The 22927-nt window shown below is 40.8% G+C and overlaps 1 protein-coding gene and 1 long non-coding RNA gene across 3 annotated transcripts in view; one reads left to right on the top strand and one right to left on the bottom strand.

Annotated features, from left to right (window-relative positions):
• Window positions 1-22927, top strand: part of LOC121717907 (zinc finger and SCAN domain-containing protein 2-like) — a 34907-nt gene that overhangs the window by 1581 nt on the left and 10399 nt on the right. The window contains exons 2-4 of one of the 2 annotated variants that reach the window (XM_042102636.1): window positions 234-295; window positions 9827-9997; window positions 14715-14987. In XM_042102636.1, the coding sequence (XP_041958570.1) occupies window positions 293-295; window positions 9827-9997; window positions 14715-14987 (447 nt within the window). In that variant the 5' untranslated portion in view covers window positions 234-292. The remainder of the gene's footprint in view (window positions 1-233; window positions 296-9826; window positions 9998-14714; window positions 14988-22927) is intronic. The other variant, XM_042102627.1, reaches the window with a different exon arrangement.
• Window positions 7297-22925, bottom strand: LOC121717930. The gene is made up of 3 exons (XR_006033829.1): window positions 22745-22925; window positions 19962-19966; window positions 7297-7330 (listed from the first exon to the last, which is right to left on the bottom strand). It is a non-coding gene; the product is annotated as an uncharacterized LOC121717930 (long non-coding RNA).

The following is a 22927-nucleotide window of genomic DNA, read 5'->3' as shown; positions in this document are numbered from 1 at the left end:
GAACCTACTAGCTGTTACTCTAGGTTTACGTAATGCTTGCCATAAGCAGCTCGGACTGCTCACGTGTCTGCTCCTCTCTCAGCTACCACTTCGTGTGTCACAGTTATGCTGTCCAAATGGGGAGTTTGGTTCAAATTTTGGAAAAGTAGTGGAAAATGTTGACCCCTCTAAAGGTAGTTTAGGGAATGTTGGTGCATCTGGGTGTTGGACGTAATTTCCGCGTTTGACCACAGGAGGACACTGGTAGGACAGGGGTGAACCTCGCGGCACAGGTCCGAACCTGAAGTTGACCATGGTGAGTTGAGACAAGCCATGCAGCACTGATGATATTAGTGTTTGCGGCCTGAGGCTTTTCAGTCCTTTTCCAAGAGACAAGACTTGCGGGTCAGGGAGGCATCCTAAAACGTAAAATTAAAAACAGTAAGTGTTAAATTATCCACACATCTCTTCAGCTTGTTTTGGTTTTCAGTTCTGATGCCAAGAGTCTTTCTGGAGAATTGCTCACTGCAGTGTTATATATCATACGGTAGCCAACAGTATGATATCAGTTACAGTATTAACGGTAGCCACGCAGACTGGCACCTCTTCCAATTCACTCCCATGTTAACCAATGTAGAGAGACGCACAGTGCACTGCATTTTTCAGCTGCACCGTGTGCCGCCACGGTTCGCTCCGCGAACGTCGTTGTGTCCCAGGCGTAACGTTTGGGACCCACTGTTCGCGGAATGAAGGGTGGCACACGGGGAAGCTCACACCGCGGCTGAAATATAGACTGGAAGTCTATTCAATACGGTTCAGCTCCACGCGGCTACAATGTTACCTTTGTCCTTGGTCGATGCCATGTTTGCAGAGAGCTTGTGCAGGCCACAGGAGGTGGTACAGCTCTCACCTGCAGAACAAGAGAGAGAAGAGCAAACCGGGATTGAGGATGTGCTTGTTAACAATCAAAGGTAGACCTCTAGAACCAGTGTCACTCCAATCAACCTGCCCATGTAAACTTCATCCCAGACCACAGCCCTCACCTGCAACATGCTGTAATGGGCACTCTGGAACAACAAGGCCACTAGATGGTTGCACAGAACCTTGCCTGCTGTACAGCTGCATGAGGTTTCCTGAAATTCGGCTGCGTCAGCTTGAAAAACAATCTACATTACAGACACAACACTAATCGTTTTAGTTGATAAAGTTAAAGTAAAATGAAAATCTTGTTGCAAATTATATAGACATGTAGGGAAGAGCATTACAATTAACCAAAAATCCTAGGAAATCTGCAACCGCAGTAGAGTAGTTTAACCATTAACATGTTGGATTCAACAAACAGGATATTAAAGAATTTAAATGCAAAGTTACATTATGATATTGATATTTGCATACCGTATGTATGTAACAAAGGTATAGCAATTTATTGCACATGGCTGTTGACTGACTTAATATAAACAGACAGGCTAAAGTTCTTCCTATCAGAATATAAATGAAATGGGTGCATTGACTCAGCGTCATTTAAAGCTGAATAATCTTAATTTAGTTGGGTTTAACGTAGGTTAAACACCTTATAACCATACGAACATCTGAGCTGACGCCAAACTGATGTTAGCATAAGCTAACCTATGTTATGTTAGCTAGCTAGCTAGTAGCCACTCCCCTTCATAGTCGTAGATGAAGTTCTCGAAAAAGAAACTGTATCCCTTGTCCACTTTGGAGCGGGCTGTGATGGAGTGTTGTTCAGTTAGTCGATGCTCGTCAGAAAAAGTTATTTTAGGTAAATTTACCAGGGATGCAGTATAAGTAAACTTGGGCTCATCCATCACGGGTACGCCAGAGTGATGAATAATTCACCGGAAGTGGCAGTGCACAAAGATCATGAATGCGGAAGTACGTCGTATCAGCGTGATAATGGCTTATCTACTTCCTCTGCATTAAGATGGAATGTTAAAACGGAAGCCATGTGGGAACAACTATGATTCTGATAATGGAACTCTCTTGAACGAAAAATAATGAAAACTTTTTTTTTTTTTTACCAATATTTCAGATGTCTATCCAGGGGTTTTTAGGGGTGCTGAATCGATCCCAGCCACTAGTTTTGAGTAAAAATGACTCCCAAGTCCATATAAAATCCATAACAAGTGGTTTTATTGAACAATTACAAAACAAAACTTCCTTAATCGGTTTAAAATTTAATCCAAATCCAGCTCCCCTGCACTCCCTCACAGCTGTTATCATCTGGCTAGTTGATGTTCTGGCGAGAGTTGATGTTCTGGCAAGAGTTATCATGATGGTTCCAACAAGCAGAAATACACTTGCCTCCCCACTTTTTACAGCACCACCTGAGAGTGTCACAGTCCCCTGCATAGTTGCAGCTGACAAACTTCAGAAGGTAGTCTGGGACCTTGTTTCCATCCATACTCAAGGGCATCCAGTGATGGACTTTGTAGCAGTAGCCAATCTCTGGTCTGAAGGTATGCTCGCAAAGAGTGCTGTGCTGCAGCTCCTGTAGTCGGAGGCAGTTTTTCAGGCTTGATGCTAGTTATAATAGTATCTCACAAAACTGAGTACACCCTCACATTTTTGTAAATATTCTATTATATATTCAAATGGAAGCAACTGGCACTTGCTCTGACTGGGTCACACACGCAAGGGGGGGGGGGTATAGTACGACCATTTGATTGACTTTAAATGCAGTTAGGAAACATGCTTCTGTAATACCAAAAATCCTAAATACCATCCTAAACTGAGATAAATATCGTAACACCTCCACTTTGTCCGGGCAACCAAATTTTCTGTTCTAAACAACCGAAACAAGACTGCGTTTTCTATTGCTTCATTGTGGTCTTTCTTTAAAAAAAGGAGATGAAATCCATTTCAAGAGGAGAAAATCAATAGAGAGTAAAGCAAACTGCTTATCAATACGTGAAACAAACTTTGGTCTGGCCTAGTGTTTCACATTAATAAATTGGTTTAAATTTGGTTGCTACGGAAACGTGACATCACACTTTGGTCCTCTATTCACCTTATTCCGTGCGCAAACATGGGGGGGCTCTAGCTTTGCCCACATTGTCTCCGAACTTCCGATTGAGCAGTACATCCATTGCGATACATTGAGATAGCAGAGTTCTATCGAGATGACTGGCATCATATGTTATGGGTCATCCTAAAGTTAGGAACGTTTATTTAGGATTTTGTTGACTTAAGACATTTCTGTTATACACCTTTCCTATCTGAAGTTAGGAAAACACTGACTTTGGAGCGGCTGTTCTGTAATGACTTTCTAAACATAGTTACCATAGTTACCAAACAGATAAGGATTTGCGAGTTTCTGTAATAGAGGGAGAGCAGCTTCACAGAAGAGAACTTCTGACGGAAAATTTGAGGAAAAGTTGGTAAACCACCCTTCTTACCTAATTTGAGGGTGCTGATTCTGAATATTTTGTTTACCAAGCTCAATTCTGAGTTCTAAGCCACATAATCAGCATTTTAACACAAAATAGCGATTTTCTTTGCTTATTTTTCCCTAAATTGGGTTGATTTCAAAAGTAATCACTAAAACCAAATAAAAGTGTTCTCTAAATACACTTTACATGTTTGAGCATTAAAGAAACCATACTATAGTTTATTAATGTATTTAATGGGAACATGATTAAAGTTAACATGTAATACACTCGGAAATTCTAATCAAAACACAACCATATTTTTATTGCTAACATAGTGAGTCACTCATGTGGTGTTTGCATTTCATCACAATAACAAATTGCACAGATAACCTTCAACTCAGAATATATCCTACAGTAGGCCTACATACGAACTTAGATAGCAGGAATAAGCCTAATGCAGAACTGCATCTACCGTCAGCAACAACCGACAAGTAAAAAACATTTTACTTCTAGTAACACTGGATTTGGTATGTGTGCTTGCCTCCATACTAGAGCTTGATAATGCCATTCAGCAGCATCACTTGTTGGTGGTAGAGCCTCCGATCCTCGACATCTGAAAACAGTGGCTCTGGCATAGTGTTGTCACGATACCAAAATTATGACTTCGATACAATACCTGCCATAAATATCTTGATACTCGATACTGAAGCTATATCCAAATCCTAAAATATCTGGAAAAGAAAGGACGCAGGTCTCCTCCAAGTGTATTGAGTCATTTGTGTTGAATTTGGTGCATTTGGTCAATTCTGGGTTTTAAACTTCTAAACTTCCTACATAATTATTATTTTTGTAGTCAGTAAAATAGTAGTTTGTGTGTGATTAAGTCCTTTATTGTTTGTTATAGCTCATTTATATTGTGTGGTGTTTTGGCAATAAATTACCTTTTAAATAGCCAAAGTAGGCTAGATCAAGGTCAGTGTTCAAATAACTGCATGCAAGTCACTTAATGCTATGCAGAAGAGCCTAATCTTTAGGCCATCTGATGTAGGCTACCCTAGGCCTTCCCGTGTTTATGGGATTTCTTTGACAGTTGCAAAGGGAACAAAGTGAAGATAGTCTTCTTTGCTCCCAGTGTAATTTAATAAGTATGTTTCAACCACTCAGGTCTTAATCAGATAGACCTACACCATTATCTGTAATATCTGTGTGCATTCCTACATTAGGTCTATTTCTTTGATAGTTAACATCATTTGCTACCACATAACAAATACCAAATAACAATACAAAAGCAGAGACTTTCTAATGAGGAGACACAGCACTCAGAAAATCCTCCATAGAAATGCATGGGGTTAGTTTGTAACGCCAATATGGCAGTTGTCTACGCATATCACGCCCCTTCCGCGGCAAAACGTTGACATGTGAATACATTGAGCCAATCATGTGCTGTGTTGTGAATACATTGAGCCAATAATGTGGTGTGTTGTGTGTTGTCATCGTGCCAATCATGTGTTGTGATCTCGACGCTGGAGCAAGAATGCAGTAGGTTGGTGTCGTGAAGCCTTGCGCATGCGCATTTCTGCCGAGATGGATGCCCGATGTGTGCTCAAGAAGCGTTGCTATATGGCCGCCGAGTGGAGGGACTTGCCTAAAAAGACTTTGACAAAAGTTTCTTACAAACTTTCCTGCATGATAATTGTGTATTGGCATACTGTGCTGAGAATGGCCAGTCTGTCTCTACAATATATCTCCATACGATACAGCGGCCACTGCCGCATATCGTCTACCCACTCCGTAGAGGTGAATAGCCTTGGGGAGCGAAGTACAATATTGCACTCTGACCTCCTGATGGCATTTTTTGTTTTCCTCCCAAGTTAGCCTCTCCATCCTCTTCTGCCGTGTTATCCCAATGAAGCTAACTAGATGTAGCTAGCCGACCGGAAGTTTAAAGACAAAGTGGAAGACAATAAATTTAAAAAATGGACGGGGCTGAATAAGGTGAATAGCATAGGCCACTTCCTTACTGTAAGTTAAATTATTTATATTGTTTAAAATATAATCCAAGTAAAAAGATGGATGTCAGAATGAGGAAAAAGGTCGGCAGGATTCATAGTTAATGTAAACTCATTGAGTGGCAAAAACGTAATATTATGTTTTTCCTTCCCATGCATTGAGTGCCAAAAACGTAATATTACGTTTTTAGCTTTTTTTTAAATTACGAAACTAGACACTCTAACACACCTTATATGTGATTTTGGGAACTCTGTGATTAATGGAAATGAAATGTATGACTATCGAAAACTCATGAAAACGCACAATCTGGACATTTTATCATAACTTGGTTGCCGCTTTGGGTCGATTCAGTGACTCATGCACGTCAGGTCAAAACCAGGCCATTTTCGTGGGTCTATCACTAGGTGGCAGTCTCGCCAGGTCTCGCTGATCACTTCCCGGAAAGTTTACACAAGTAAGTAACAGGCAACACTTCATATTTCATGAAAGACGTTAAATCTCCATTTCTAGAAAAAAAACAGCGATTTTGATGAAAACTAGCCACTGTTTAGCTTGGGATTTCTCAGGAACAGAGGCGTGTAGAAATACACGGTTTGCACCCACCGAGAGCTTAAAGTCTCACCTTTTAAACGAACCATTGTATGTGTTCATAGCTATAACACAGAATATGCTGTGGTTGTACAAAAATCGTCAACAATGGTCTAGATTGCTGGCACTCTAGGACAAAGCTCCCGAAAACAGCTTGGCATTCAATGAGTTAACTGACAGTTGGAATGGCTGAACCTTTTAAATAGTTGGATAATTTAGAAAGTTCAACCATTTAATAGTGAATTATTGTAATGAGGACTTGTATTTTGAAACAGTTGTGGGCAGTGGAAACAGTTGGCAGGAATCATAGTTGATGACAACTCACAGTTTGAATGGCCGAACAGTTTAATAGATGAGTATTTTAAATGGTTACATTATTTAATACGGAATTATTGTAGTGGGGACGTTTATTTTGAAACAGCTGTGGAAAGAGGAAACACTTGGTGGGAGTCATAGTTGATGTCAACTGACAGTTGGAATGACTGAACAGTTACATAGTTGGATAGTTAAAATGGTTAAAGTATTTAATGTAGAATTATTGTAGTGAGGACTTTTAGTTTGAAACAGTCGTGGGCAGAGGAAACAGTTGGCGGGAGTCATAGTTGATGACAACTGACAGTTTGAAAGGCTGAACAGTTAAATAGTTGGATAGTTTAAATTCTTCAATTATTTTATAGGGAATTATTGTAGTGAGGACTTTATTTTGAAACAGTTGTGGGCAGAGGAAGCAGTTGGCGGGGGTCATACTTAATGACAACTGGCAGTTGGAATAGTTGAACAGTTAAAAAGTTGGATAGTTTAAATTGTTAAATGATCTATTAGGGATTATTTGTAGTGAGGACTTTTATTTTGAAACAGTTATGGGCAGAGGAAACAGTTGGCAGGAGTCATAGTTGATGATAACTGACAGTTGGAATAGTTGAACAATTAAATATTTGGATAGTTTAAATAGTTAAATTTATGTAATAGGAAATTATTGTAGTGAGGACTTTAATTTTGAAACAGTTGTGGGCAGAGGAAACTGTTAGCGGGAGTCGTAGTTGCTGACAACTGAGAGTTGGAACAGTTGAACAGTTAAAAAGTTGGATAGTTTAAATAGTTAAATTATTTAGTACCACATTATTATATTGAGGACTTTTATTTTGAAACGGTTGTAGGCAGAGGAAACAGTTGGCGGTAGTCATAGTTGATGACAACTGACAGTTGGAATGGTTGAACAGTTAAATAGTTGGACAGTTTAAATGGTTAAATTATTTAATAGGGAATTATTGTTTTGAGGACTTTTATTTTGAAACAGTTGTGGGCAGAGGAAACAGTTGAACAGAATCTGTAGTCTTAAAAGAGCCAGATTGTATGCTTAAAGCCTGAGACAGACAGTTGCTGCTGGTGGCCAGAACACTTTAGCCTCGTGAGACCATCCTGATCTCGCGAGCTTCAGATTTTCTCTCGCAGATCAGTCTGGCATCTCTCCGATAAAGAAAATTTGGAGCAGTTCGCCAAACGAACGTCCAATCAGCATTGGTTTTGAGGCTGTTTTTGGTTTTAGGCGTGACTCAACGAGAAGCTACTGTTCAATCTAAACAACATGGGGACTTCCACGGATGAGATGAGCATAGCTATCGCTGAAGTTTTATCCAAATATTTCAGTATTCCTGGGGAAGCTAGGAAGCAAGGAGTCTCTGAGAAATAAGAAATCTGATAACAGTAGAGTGCATTTTCATGCACTCTAATTAATTGAAATAAACTATGACATTATCTTGATATCGCAATGTCAGTGTGGTAACAAACACAATGGCCCAATCCCCAAAAAAAGGACTCAAAGACTCACAGACTTTGATGCGCGTTCTCGCGAAATTCATAAGGGCTGTCCCAATATCACATTTCAAAGGGCGTGAGGGTTTGAGTACACACTTACCGAGCCCGGTGCAGACTTCACCAAAGAGAATTACCCACAGTTCAAAGCGTTGTGACGTTTACCTCAGAGACCATAGGGAAATCCGGAAATTAAACATAAACAACAGCACGACACACATGCATGGTGCTAGTGACAGATGAGGCAGTAAAGTCCCCTCTACTGTATTTGGGCTACCTGCACAAAATGCACCCAAGCATGAAAATCCTTGCTTTTCTTGTTAGGAAAATGGTGGATGTGATGTCCTCACAGGCTGGAAAACCAGCTCCAACGATTAACCATTATGACTAGGGTTAGGTATCGTTTGGGTTTTATTCGATACCGGTGCTAAATCGATACTTTTAAAATGGTGCCGGTGCCGAAACTGTGCCTGAACCGGTACTTTGTGTTTAAATTAAAATGGTCTAAAGCATAAATTGCTTTTTTTTTATTGATAAGACAAATTTGAACATTAAATTGAACTGTTATATTCAATGTACTATCAATATCTCATTGCTCCTACGCATAATAGCCTACATTTAAATGTTAAAACAGCTTGCCATGGATGCACACACAATGGTAAGCTCTGCTTTCAAGTTTACACAGTGTAGGCGGTTTGCTATAAGGTACTGTATGTTAAAACCGCTTGCCATAGAACTGCCAGGTCATGGACAATGGCATGTGCAAACAAGCTAAACTAACAGGGACTACTTTCCAGCTAATTCAGTGTGTTCCCAAATGCTTCAAGAAATTGTATGTCTTCCCCCATAACACGCAATAGTTTTGAACATGTTAGGCTACATTATGTCGGTGTTGAAGTGTTTAGATTCCCAGTGCTAGTAGGCATTTTAACAGCAACTATGGCTATGTGCTATACCAGTCAGCTGAGTTTAATTAGCGATAACTACGGAGATGGTTCCGTAGCCTCTTTGACAGCTCAGTGAAATCAGGTATATAACCTACATATTTATGTTTTTGCCAGCTAACTTTTAACATCATCTTCAAATTCATTGTGATGCTATATGGGCCTCATGCACATGAAAGATTAATATCATTCCATTATGTTGTTTAGAACACACCGTGAAATAAAGTTTTCACCTTACAACTTTGCTGATAACATTTCAAATAAATGGCAGCTAGCGCATTAGCAAGGGTATTGTGTAACGTATACTGTTGATGTTGTTTCATAGCCTTTTGCTTGTGTCTAGTTAGGCCCACTGCTAGACAGGAGCTCGTGATATCGCTTTAAAGCTACTTGGGCTCCGGCAAGCTGTCAAACACTGTCCACTCGCCTATGTGGTGTACCCCTCAGGTTTATACATCCAGTGTTCCATCCAAGACGTTAGAGATGACGCATGACATGCAGTGATGCCTCGTACAAAAAAAAAAAAAAAACGCAATTTAAGCACCGAAATGAGGTACCGAAATCCACGTTGTTATTCGATGCAGTTACTACCATTTGCGTCGGCACCGGTACCATATTAGAACAGTGTTTCGGTGCCCAACCCTAATTATGACTTTCTAAAAAAAACGGCATACTCTGTCTCTCACCATTGCTCAGACTTGTATCTACACCCACAATGACAGCAGAGTTTAAGCACCAATTTAAGACTACCTTCTCCTACGTAATATGACGTGTTGTGGGCAGGAGAGGCATATTTAGAAGCCTGCTTAAAATGGACACTTTCTTTTGAATTACTGTCTGTAGGTTTTGTAAAACATATTATTTTGTACATGTATACATTTTTAATATACATTTTCAGACAAGATGAAGTGTAAAATCAGTTTTGAAATCAACTTGCAAATTGCTCTCTAATATTTTTTTAAATTTGCATGCAGAGGAGGGGCGACGGGTCCGTTACGAGTGAGAGTGGGGCGGGGCAAGGAATGTCATGTCATATGTAGGCCTATGGAAATGGAAATAAGTGGCTCTGATGTAAGTTGCTCTGATGTTTCTGTTGATCTGAAGGACTCAGAATTGACTGCAATCTCACAGTCCACCCTGAAGAAGACCCCACATAAAGACGGTGTGAAACGGAATGGTCTGCCCGCTACTCTGATACTGTCCCTGTCAGGTTCAGAACCGACAACATTATCCAGGACATACCTTGCACGGCCTCCAACATGGCAGCTGTTAGAGGTAAGCCTCCCATTTCAGCTGTTAGAGGTAAGCCTTCCATTTCATCTGTTAGAGGTAAGCCTTCCATTTCAGCTGTTAGAGGTAGCCATGTATTTCAGTTGTTAGAGGTAAGTCTGTATTTCAGCTGTTGGAGGTAAGGCCTTGCATTTCAGCTGTTAGAGGTAAGCCTTGCATTTCAAGTGTTACCTTTCGCCTACGACATCACTGTAACGCTTTGTGTGCAGGGTTTTTCCTGCGTAGAGAATTGCGATGCCAAATTTCAAGCGGCCTCTGTCTCCCAACAGATTTCTAGTACTTACATATTATTTCCTAATAAGCATTGAACGCTCGATGGTGTTTTATGCCCCCAACGTCGTCTTCCAGACCGCTGACTTAAAGGCACCTAATCTTAAACCTTACCCCAACCCCAACCCTAACCCTAACCCATGCCTAACCCTAGTGCCTTCCAGGCAGTGCTGCCTTGAAGACAACGTTGGGGGCATAAAACATCATTTAGCGCATTGAACTCCGTGATGTGATCGTTGTAACTGCAATTGCGGGTCTACACCACTACGCTGTGGCGCTCCATCATAATCTGTATCAGGCAAATCCATCCAAAATTGCGACAAGGATGTAGGGCTGCACAATTAATCAATTTTTAATTGAAATCTCAATTTGAACTAATGCAATTACCTAATCGCAGAGGCTGCAATTAATTGTGAAACTTGCAGCTCTGTCCCCTAATCTGATCAGATATACAGTATGATGTCTTTGTGTGACAGACAGTGTAGGTCACCTAAAAGGTGTGCTGTGCTTTTCGTGCACTAAGCATGCTCACAAATCAGAAGTGGCCAAATGGGGGGGGGGGCAGTAGCCGACTGATTAGTCCACTGCGTTTTCTGACGACAGTTGGCCGTCGGGTAAGTGTGTCAGGGCCATTAGGTGGAAGGTGCCAGGTGTCCGTGTGTGAGAGGAGGCAAGGCAACAGTACAAAGTCTTTTGGACGTTAAAAGTATAAGTTGAGTAGCCTGGCCCTGCCAGTCTTGTGTCTCAGTTCATTTTCATTACACTGAGATGGTACTCTGGTATCTGACAATACGCAAACATTTCCCTCAGCCACCAGGATGCTGGGCCAATCAGCAACAAGAGGTAATGATGTTAGTTTCGAAATCGAAATCTAAATTTGCCTGCTGATCTGTTCACATGATACGGCATTTTGGGGAGGCAGGATCAGCTAGCAAATTAAAATGTGACATGCAATAGGGGGCGTGTAGAGTGATAGTCGTAGGCCTTATTATGCGTTGGCCTTCAGATGCAGCAGGTGTGTGATTTCCAAAACCATGGCGGGAGAACCGACTGCACTTTGGTTAGCTTGCATTTGTAGTACCCTACAAATGCAAGTGAAGTTGCTTTGCTGTTGCTTAGAATGTTGGATTCTTGCGATCGATGTCTTCAGACAATAAAAAGTAATTTGGAAGGGAAATAGAAGAGAAGAGTTGCCCCCTGCGTTGGCCGTGATTCCCCTTTGAAAATCAGAGGTTCACAGGCTACTGTGGCCTTGGTCAGTGACGCCTCCAGCCGTAATCCTGTATGCACTGTGCATACAATTTTTCAAAGCTTTATTCATGAAATCATTCAATATTACAACAATAAAAAATAGCTTGTGTAGGCAACTGTCTTAATTGAAACATGCTTCGCGCACAAATGATAGCCTAGGGCAAAGAGAATGGACATCTCAACATAAGGATGCATTAGAAGATGATGATTGGTGTAAACTTTGTCACACAACGTGATGAGCAGTTCTGGCGCTTAAAAACGCAACGTTCCAGTCAGTCATAAATCTTTCAAGCTTAGTGCTCGTCATGAAAAGAAAACGGCAGCTTAATATTTTTCAGGTGTTTAACAATAGGCGCACTGTTAGCAGTTATGCCGAAGGCAGTGAGATTATTTGCATCCTACAGTCACTCTGTTTGGAACATCGCAGTTCGGGTTGATAAGATTCAGTTAATGCGAGTATGGATCATCTCAAAGTTTGGGACAACCAAACAGCAGTGTAGGCAAAGCAAATCCTATACCATAGCTGTCTTTTCTCTAGGCCTAGGCCTATCGGAAATTGCGACATAAGCTCATTGGTTTCTTTTTTCTTTTCTTTCTTGTTCGCGTGTTGGGTAGTGAAGCGATAATGCATTTAAAGCAATGTACATCATGTGAGCCAGAGCCGCTGCTCTGTAAAGGTATTTCAGTCCCACCCAAATTTGCTGAACTACTTGCAAAGTAGCCTATTCATCACAGACATCACATGTATCACACGAAAGAGCTTTTTCTCAGCTTTTAAACAATGTTAGTGCAGTGTTTCCCCTAGAAATTTTTCCAGCAGCGGTGCTATTACTTGGGGGGGGGGGGGTTGTTGCGCATTTTTTTTTAATTTTTTTTTTTTATATCATACCTTCGTGTTTCTTTTGTGGACATTTTCAGCTTTCTTTTACATTATTGGTTAAAAATGATAGAAGAAAAATGAAATGGCACAACCCAGAAAAAGATTATTTACAATTTATTTAAATTTGTCTTAATGGCAAAGGCCACACCCAATCTGCGAGCACTTAATTTTTCTGGGCTTTTCAAAGAACATCTCTAAGGCTCTTTGGTAATTGAATTGAATTGTTGGGGGGCCATTAATGCTGACACGCATGCACGTAGCCAGATGCTCTCCTTGTAGTCTATTTCTCAGTCCCAAAACAACAAACCCACGTATAAAAAAGTAAATACTCACTTTTCTTCTACATCACTCCCACAGTTACCATACAACTCACTCACAATTAACTCGAAAAGGACCTAGGCTACTTGATTGAAGTGCGACCGTTCGTCTCACCGTCAAGAGAACGCTGAAGTTATGAGAACACGTCTTTCTGATAAGAGAATGTAGGCTCCTATGTCTAATGCCGCAAACGTAGAAAAGGTCTGTTTGTGATAGCCTATTATAGCTAAGTGGACAGAATTTAGGCTATACGTATATGCCAACATATGCTCATATTTCCTTTCACTATCAGAAAGTTTAAACAGGCCTAGACTGTGTTCGCCTAGCTTTCCCATGCAAACATTACATGTAGCCCTACGCTAACGTTACAAGTCTAGGCTACAATTAACGTTAAGACCATACACCTTGTAGCACATTGGTGTACTCTATTGCATTACTTACGTTTTAATAATTTGTCGTTGAATGTTGATGGAGGCTCATCTTTGGGAAATCAGCTCTCTGGATAAAATTGTCAGCCGGAGCAAGAGTTCTCAGAGTTGACGACACCGGACGTAAATCCAATCAGCAGAAAGAACCGCATCACAACAGTAGGCTAAATCGCAACAAACTTTTTCCCCCCCATGTTAAATTCATTTCGGTAATCATGAATTGGTTTCTTTTATTTGATGTAGGCTAGGAGAGGAGGATGCATGTTTCACATTAGTGTCAATGTGTCAAAGCAGGCTTTGGATCAGAGGAATTGCTCAAGCTTAACATATGGCATAGGCTACAAGCGAATTCACGGCATACAAACAGCTTCGTGATGAAATATAACTAATATCATTTTTTATTGTCACCAGGCCTATAAGTAGGCTATTTATTGTGTAACCTACAAGTGAACGATGACACCATAGGCTACACTGTGGCGGAGCAAGACCCCATCAGTCGGATAGCTAAACAATGTAACCGTGTTCAGAACGTAGGCTAGCCATATGGGCTGCAGACTTGTCTTTGGGCTTGTAATCACCTGACACATCATGCCGCATATATGTCCTGAATAATGAGAGGCTAAGTGCGGATTTGATGCACTTAACTTACTCAAGACTTTCAGAAAACAATTTCGAGATGACGTTGGCCGTTGTGCTTTTACAGTGTGTTAAGTGAATCTCGTGATATTATGTTGCAGCGGCGCTGAAAATCCAGCGGCGGCGCTGCGCCGCTGTTAAATACACTGTAGGGGAAACACTGTTAGTGGTTAGTTGTTGTGGTAAACGGTTCGCGAGAATAGTAACTTTAATTTATTCATATTCTCTGCGCCCGTCTCCCTACCCATTCATCTTCGTGGAATACTTCGTGAACAGGCCAAATACAAAATAAATGTTACAAATATCACCTAGATATCTGTAAGCATTACAATCAGAGGATATACATATAGGGCAGACAGACGCTCATGAGTTCATGCTTTGTTTTATCACTGGATTTTAGGATGGCCTATTATGGCAACCGATTGCATTCCGAGCTACAGTCAACTCTAGCAGGCATTAAATGACTGGAGATTTTGTGAATTTAAAGATTGACATAATGTGCTGTCTCTGCTATTGCTGCTTTTGATCAGTTAGATTTATTTGCAATCTCCTGTGGTGGGCTGGACATAGCATCGAAATGCCCACCCAGATTCCCCTTTCCGCCTTGACCCATTTACACTGGTGCCGGAACGAAAAAAGTTGGCAAAATGTCTAGGGGCTTGGTAGTAAATTTGGTGAGACACTTTGTCCCGCCGTTCCGCTTCGGTCTATGTGAAAGGGAAAGTCGTTCCGCGATTCTGGTACATAAAATCGCAGCGATTTTCGCAGTGTGAAAAGGCCTTTTGTCAATGCTGTCTCCAGTTTGTCAATGCTGTTCCCGGTTTGTGGGTATAAAAACCTGCGTAAACTGAATATCACTGAATTACTGCAGTGTTTCAAAGGTGCTTTGTAAATAAAGTTGCCTTGCCTTGCCTTGCAGGATTCAAAAATGTCAGAAATATGTATCATCCAAGGTTGCAACAGAACTGAAGAACTCCGGAGTTTCCCTAAAGACCCATCAACTCTGCAGCAGTGGATGGTTCTCCTTGATGGCAGACTGAAGCATCCAGTGAATTCTTCGAGCACAGTGTGCAGCGTCCACTTCACTCCTGACTGCTTCACGAACTGGCAGCAGAAACAGTCCTGTGTGGCTGCCAGCTTAACGCTCAAGGCTGATGCTCTGCCATCACTCTTTATGGATGTCAACAATGAGGTAAAACCTTGGTCTCCCCTGATGAAGTTACAAACAAAAAGAAAGATTTTAAAACCCTAATTATTTTTCTAACAATTTTAAATCATTCAAAAATTATCATTTTGTCAGATATTTGTCAAATATCAGAAATCATCAAATTTCCTTCAAACATAAACCTCTTACAGGTTAAATACAGTTCAAATAAATTGGGTACCAATTGGGTAAAACTCCCGTGCTGTCGGTAGCATAGATTGTCTAAAAGTCTAAAACAGCCGTGGCGCAACTGGCTAGGGGACTTGCACCGTACGCCGGCAACCCGGGTTCGATTCCCGCCCGGTGGTCCTTTCCGGATCCCACCCCTACTCTCTCTCCCACTCACTTCCTGTCACTCTCCACTATCCTGTCGCATTAAAGCCATAAAAAAGCCCCAAAAAATAAATAAATTCAATAAAAATGTGGGATTTTGGGCCTAAACTATCACAGGAAGGAGAGCACTGGGCTACTCATTCCACCAACGAGTTACCACTGAGGAAAAGAGTCTTGAATTTGATCTAGCGTTTATGGCTGGTCGACACAACAGATGCACACATCAGATGACCCCAGTTTTTGGTTGGGGATGTACAGCTGGATCATAGAATTAAGATAGCCGTAAGCAGATCCAGTAAGTTACCTATAGGCCAAGGTCTATTATAAGGAGTCAAGGTAGAGTAGGAGAGGAGTTACATGTCTCTTTGGCTGATTGAAGACCTGGCGTGCTGCAGCATTCTGAATCATTTGCAACAATCTTACTACACAATCAGGCAGGCCAGCTAACAGTGAAATACAATAGTCCAGTTTGGATATAACCATGGCCTGCACAAGAAGTTGTGTGGAATCTTGTATCAGAGGTCTGATCTTCCTAATGTTGTAAAGGACAAGCCAACACGATTTTGCAATTCAGGCTACATGCTCAAAGAAATTAAGTCGGTCATCAATTATGACACCAAAGTTACGTGCCAATCTAGTTCGGGTCAGTGAAGAGGAGTCAAGCTGGATGTTAATCTGTTGGGGAATAGCTGTTTTAGCTGGAAACATCAAAAGCTCAGTTTTTGAGAAATGAAGTTGAAGGTGTCGGTCTGTCATCCAGACTGAAATATCAGGCATGCATAAATCTGATGGGAAACAGTCCTCAGGTGGTAAAGACAGGTAAAGCCGTCCGCATAGCAGTGAGTGAAATCCATGGGAGTGAATGGTCTCACCCAAGGAAGTGGTGTAAATAGTGTCCTAATACTGATCCTTTTGGCACACCTGTGGTGAGGTCATGATACTTTGATACAAGACACACTGAAAGAACGCCCTTTAAGGTAGGATTCAAACCAAGATCTTTCCCAGAAATTCCCTGTTCAGACAGTGTAGAAAGGAGAATGTCATGGTTTACAGTATCAAAGGCTGCAGGTAAGTCTATTAGAATTAATACTGATGACTGAGCAGACTCCTGATTTGAGGTGCTGCTGTTTACGGGTTTGAGTCCGTTAAACAGTAACAGTAAATGTAAATAGGTTACATTAGCTACTCTCAATGCTTCAGTCACAGACAGAGCAATTTCAGTAGAATGACCACTCTTGAAACCAGACTGCATACGGTCTAGCAGTTTGTTCTGATACTCATAGACTTGCTTGAAGAACACTTCCTCCAAAGCCAACAAGAAAGGAAGAAGGGAGACAGGTCTGTAGTTCATCAATTGTATGAAGTGTACTTTTTTTAGCAAAGACATAACCCTTGCCTGTTTAAAAGAAGAATCCCAGATAGCAAAAGATGTTATATCAACGTTGAGTTTTGGTCAAAATGGTTGATTTATGGTTATAGTTGAAAACTGATGGTGGATCAACCACTGAAAGAATTAGAAGTTGAAAAAATGTCATTGAGTCAACATTGTATGGTTGAATTTAATGGTTGAATGGCAATCATTAGATCAACGTTGAATCTATGTTGTCATACCGTTTTAGCAGGGTGCAGGCGGGTGGGGGGGCATTGCTCTTAGGTGAGACCATTTGATGGGAGGGGGTTTCATATATTTTAAATTAAACACAATGTGCTGTGGACAATTGAATGTAACATTTTTAGCGTGTGTGTAAAACATGTGTTATGTGTGTAACCTATAAGAAAAGCAAACAAACATCTAAGTGAAAAAACGATCTAAGTCGTCTTTGGACTTATTTGGAACAGTCCAAAAAGCCGTTACAGAACTTTCAGTCAGACTCAGCCGGTGCGCCATTTTGACTGCTTCACTTCCAACCTGCCCAGCTTTCTTCTTCGCTTGTGGTAAGTTTTAACTGAATTATAAAAAAAGTATACCTGCTGTTGATTGTACACTTGGTTGCTAAACGGTTGCTGTAAAATGGTAGGCCTATTTGTGTGACACATAGTAGGACCATATCTACATAATTCCTGTAATTTGCTTTGCATTCGCTGCTAGGTGAGGGGGGGTCTAACGTTAACTTTAGAAATAGAGCTAGCTGCTAATGTCTGGTCCAGTCATCGCGTCCTGTTTAATTTCAAACAGATGCCTCCAAACTTTTTCAAAGTTTTTTTTGTGTGTGGGGAGCATTACACATTACCACTCATCGAAGAAAGAAGGCCATGCTAGTTTGTGTGGTTAAAGTCAGAGCTAGTTAGCAGCTAACGCTAGCTACAATTAACAGTTGGTGTTCATTGAACACTTTAACGTTAACTCGCTCATATTATGTGAAGAAAGCGCCGCTGTTGAGGTCCAATTAAACGAGGTCCACTTTTGCAACAGCATGCCGTTGACTCGTTGTCACTCGCTGCTCGTGCTACTCCTAAACAGTGAACACAACTTCACACTACGTTATCCACGCACAAACATAACAAACGAGCAACGCGTGTATTCCCTAGCAAAGCCAGTGCAGCGCGGCCAGCAGCATTCTCGGAAAATGGCATATGATGGTGAAAGGAGAGACGTAGCAGACGCAGAAATATCCAAGTACACCTCGCTGCAGCCTGCGGGAAGGCGTGGCTTGACATCAAGCCCCGCCCACATCCAACTCAGCCATGTTTTCTTTGCCTACGTCACTCCCCATACGCTTTGGCTTTCCTACCGACCATAGACATACAATCTATGCTACCGACAGTCTGGTAGCGATTATATAGTATATTGTTTCATATTAGATGATAGAAACTGATGATGTAGGCTAAACACAAATGACATTTCATGCAACCACAGTGAATTTTTCATGTAGGCCTAGGCTAGTTATTGTAATTGGGTTCGTGTACTTTTTCGTTCATTTGATTTCCGGTTTTGAAACAATAACATGCACATTCATAAAAACTGGTCATTTTAAATATTGATGACAATGTGTTCAAACGGAAAACGAGCCATATTTCATTAAATTTAGCCCTCAAAAGTTGAATGGTGTGGTGTTTCATTATCATGGACTATCAGTTTAACAGCAAGAATTCTCCATTACAACCAAATGTAGCCTACAAAGGGGCGATTTTGCTTTAGTAACAGGTGAAACAGAAGCATGCATTGTGTAACGTTAACCGGTTAGATAAAGCTAGACATATCCTCATCTCAAATATAGGCTACTGCCCAGATAGCAAGCAGCGGTAGAACCGATGTGCAAAAACTCAGCGGTCCGCCGGCGACAGCGAAACCGGTGGGGCGCCGCCAGCCTCTTGCCATCTGTGTGGTTAACTTTGCTGGCTAGCTAGCCAGCTAGCTATTCCTTTCTGACGAATGAGTAGTGTGACAACAGCGTTCTTATGGAAACGTTGGTGCTGTTGCGAGTTGTTGCACTGGTTTGAATCCACAGTTTACGTGTTGAATTACACAATAAAAAGTGTTTTACAGTAAGTTGCTGGTTTGTAGAATGTAGCACTATCAGCTCGCTCAGTCTCGTTGCGAGTCCTGGCTCTCTCTGCTGACTGCCTCCCTCTCGCCGCCAGCAATTTCAAACTGCGTGACGTAATACAAAAAAACATGGCTGACTTGGATGTGGGCTGGGCTTGATGTCAAGCCCCGCCTTCCCGCAGGCTGCAGCGAGAGGCTCCTCGAAATATCAGATGATTATGATTATCTACGGGAATTTTACGCATTGTCTCGCATAACTATGATGGTAAAAACCTTATTTTTCTGTGCAAAGTTGACCTATGTCCACCTGCCCTGAAAAAAACAAGTTTGTTTTTTATGATACATTGCGTTTCCTGGAGGTCTTCTTCTGGAGGAACAGTATTGGGGCAACAGCTATATGCAAAAACTTCCATTTTGTGTGATAGAATTTAAGATGTAGTAGTAATTAATTTCATTGCAAGACAACACCAATTTGTTGTGGCTTTTGATTGCAGGATAACAAATAATCATAGGCTAAATGGCATAAATTAAGAAAAAAATGCTTTTTATTACACAATATTCTTCTATAATATCATGAGGACGCTGAACAACAAACTTCCTGGTGGCTATCACACTCTATTAATTGTGATAATGTTAAATGCCCCACACACACACAAAAACAACTTTGGAGAAGTTTGGGTTGGGGGGTATGTTTGAAATTAAACATGACAAACCAGACATTATAGTTTTAATATGTTCTATGCAAATCAAATTACTGCAGATTTAAGAAATTTTATTCTGAGAAATTAAGGTCCTCGTACGCTGGGTTAATGGGTCTAAACAGTGTGGGTCCAGTGATTTTTTTTTTTTTTTTTTTTTTTTTTTTTTTTTTATTTTTCTTGATACTGACAAAAGTTGTAAACCCGAGTTATGGTACTGCTCTCGTACAGTCTATGGCTGCTCTATTCAAATCCACAGCTGGCTGCCAATATGGCCTAACATACTTCTAGAACGCTTTGTGCTTTATCAAGGCCTCAAAATGTCACTTTCCCTACTTGACAGAAACTGTCAAACAGCTGTTTACAGGGGGTATTTGCAGCACATTGATTTTCTCTCTTCTCCTTTTCAGGATCCAAGACGAGCTGAATCACATTTTTGGCTACAGCACCTGCATTTTTTGTGAGATAAGTAACATGATAACATAATTTGGACTTAGCCTACATTAGAAACAGAGAGGTCGTGTCTTGTTTGCTTTGAATGGCTGTGTGCATGAAATAAGCAGTCACATAGCATAAACAATAGCAATATTATCTAGCTAATGAATTTCATGTCGAGGCCAAGTCTATTTTCTTTTATGTGAAGGCCTATTAGTTAATAACAGGCTGCGTCACTGCTTGAGTCCCAAAGTTGGAAAATGTACCATGTGTCTGTTGTTGTACATATGCTGCATATTATAACCCATGGTCAACAACCTGCCTGATCCTGAACAGCTGTCTCAAAGTTATTCGAATTTTGTAAACATTCTGTTAATGAAATTGAATTGTGACATAGTGTATTTTCCCAAAACAAATGATCATATTATGTTTTACACAGAGATTAGATGTGTTGGTTGAAAACAGCTGTCACTGTTAGGGACAACTGATTGACAGTCACACTTACATTGAAAAAGTTCCACACCTTCTCCATCCATACAGCTTCATGAAAGTTCTGAATATAGCAGGCAAACTACAGCAGATATTGCGCTTCACAGTGAGGCCCACATAAGACTTTACATGCACTTGCCTTACAACCATGGTGCATTTTGCCCATGTAATTGTTTCAGAATTTCTTGAGACCAAAGTGCGCGGGCCCTGGTTGAATTGACAATGGTTGGTTACAATGGTTACATTTTCATTAACAGAATATATATATGACATTTTCTCAATAACTTTGAGACAGCTGTTTGGGATCAGGTCAATTTAGCATGTCAATAATTAAACACATACACAATTATTAGGCTAGGCCAATATTATGTTCTCTACTCTTAGTATGACCTTTCTTATGGTTGTTGACCATAGATTATAAGTGCAAAAAGGATACTAAAGATGTTCATTGTTGCATTTTCCCTTTGGGACTTGGGACTCACTACTTACTCACTACAGTTAGGCTACAAGACTATTCTATAAAGAAAATACTGGTATTGTTTTGTTTTGTTGTACTGATTGCTCTGCAAAAAGTTCCATCCTGAGTGCTGATGAGTGTTGTCTCTGTTTCTCACCCACAGTGTCATCTTCACATGGAGACCTGGCTGCAGCCTTTTGTTTTTATCATTTAAATATCAAGTTTCTGCACCCATTCACATCGGGGGTGCAGCTGTGGAGAGAGTCAAAAGCTTCAGATTCCTTGGTATAAACCTCAGTGAGGATCTGAGCTGGACACACCATATTGGTGTGGTCACAAAGACAGCGGCTCTTCCTTCTGCGCGGTCTGAGGAAATTTGGCATGGACTACAAAATATTGACCAACTTTTACCGCTGTACAATAGAGAGCATTCTGACTGGTGGCATAACAACATGGTATGGTAACAGCACTGCCCAGGATCGAAAATCGCTACAAAGAGTTGTCAGATCAGCACAGCGCATTACAAGGACTGAGTTACCATCCATCCAGGACCTCTACAGCCAGCACTGCAGAAGAAAGGCCAAGCGTATAGTCTCTGACCCCAGTCATCCCAGCCACTGTCTTCTCTCCCTCCTGCCTTCTGGCAGACGATACAAGAGCACAAGGACCCGTACCAGCAGGGATCGTTTTTACCCGCAAGTCATCAGGATGCTGAACCGTCCTTGGAATTCCCCACATAATGGCACTTAGTTTTTTGGATTTTGTTTTACCCTCTTCCTCCTCATCTCTCCATCCTATTTTTATATAGTATTTTTTTTTTTTGTACGGTACGGTATTGTTTCTGTACCGTTCATTTTTGGCCAAAATTCTGTAAAAGTCATACTGCAGCCTAAACCGTAACTCCAAAACTCTTCAAATTTTCAGGTATGGTTACCAGTACCCCCCTCTACCCATTTTGAAGTGATGGACACTTCAGCACAAGGAATTTCAATGCTGATAAATGCTTAATTATGAGTACATGATGATGAAGTTGAACTTGTTTTTGACATTAATTAAATAAACCTGAATGTAAAAACAAACCCTCTTCTGTTATTTTGTTCAGTGATTCATATATTAACATTTTTGTTAAGCATTTTTGTAGCTTTTAGATAATGGTTGAACCATATTGATTCGGTAACATTATTTCAACCTGAAATCAACTGAAATTTACATGTAGATTACCATTTAGATTATGGTTGAATCACCATTGATTCAATGTCAATATGGTTGAAACCAATATTGATTCAGTAACATTATTTCAACATAAAATCAACTGAAAATTAAATGCAGATTCCCATTTAGGTGATGGTTGAAACACCATTGATTCAATGTCAGTATGGTTGAAAATCCAATGTTGATTCAACACAAAGTAGAGGGGACACTTTCAACATCGGATCAATGTTAGGCTTCAACGTTGTTTCAACATTTCTGCCAAACCATATTTCAACGTTGATTCAACTGAATTTTGCTATCTGGGAAGAAACTATTCCAGAACTGAGTGTAGTAGTATTAAACACATGCATGACTGCTGTCGGAACAGCAGGTGTGACAGACTGCAGAAGAATAGACGGGACAGGATCCAAAGGGCATGTTGTTGGATGACTTTGCTGAAGCAGCAGAGAAACCTCTTCAAGAGGAGAGAAAGAGTCCAACAATTCACAGGCAAAGGTCTCCTAATAGGCTCATCAAACTGAGCACTTATGTTGTGTTTGCAGTCAAATATGACCGATTGAAAATCTCTAAAAAATATCTCTAAAAAATATTGTTAACTTATTCTCACTACCATGAGGCTTCTTGGCTTTGGGACGCCACCCCTAGGTGAAATTGGGTCACTCCCCGCAGTCCTTAGAGTTGGATGAGTGAGCCAAAGCGTTTTATAGCCGACCCAGCCATTGTCCTAATCTAGAAACGGCCCGGTTGGCTTTAGTTTAGCGTAGTCGCTGTAATCCGGCGATTCCAGCTAGCATGTCGTTGCAAAAGTGAATCAAAT

The sequence above is a fragment of the Alosa sapidissima genome, chromosome 1, assembly GCF_018492685.1.
Source record: "Alosa sapidissima isolate fAloSap1 chromosome 1, fAloSap1.pri, whole genome shotgun sequence".
NCBI classification, from domain to species: domain Eukaryota; kingdom Metazoa; phylum Chordata; class Actinopteri; order Clupeiformes; family Clupeidae; genus Alosa; species Alosa sapidissima.
The sequence above is the reverse complement of the archived record's forward strand: the minus strand, read 5'-3'. Positions and strand labels throughout refer to the sequence as shown.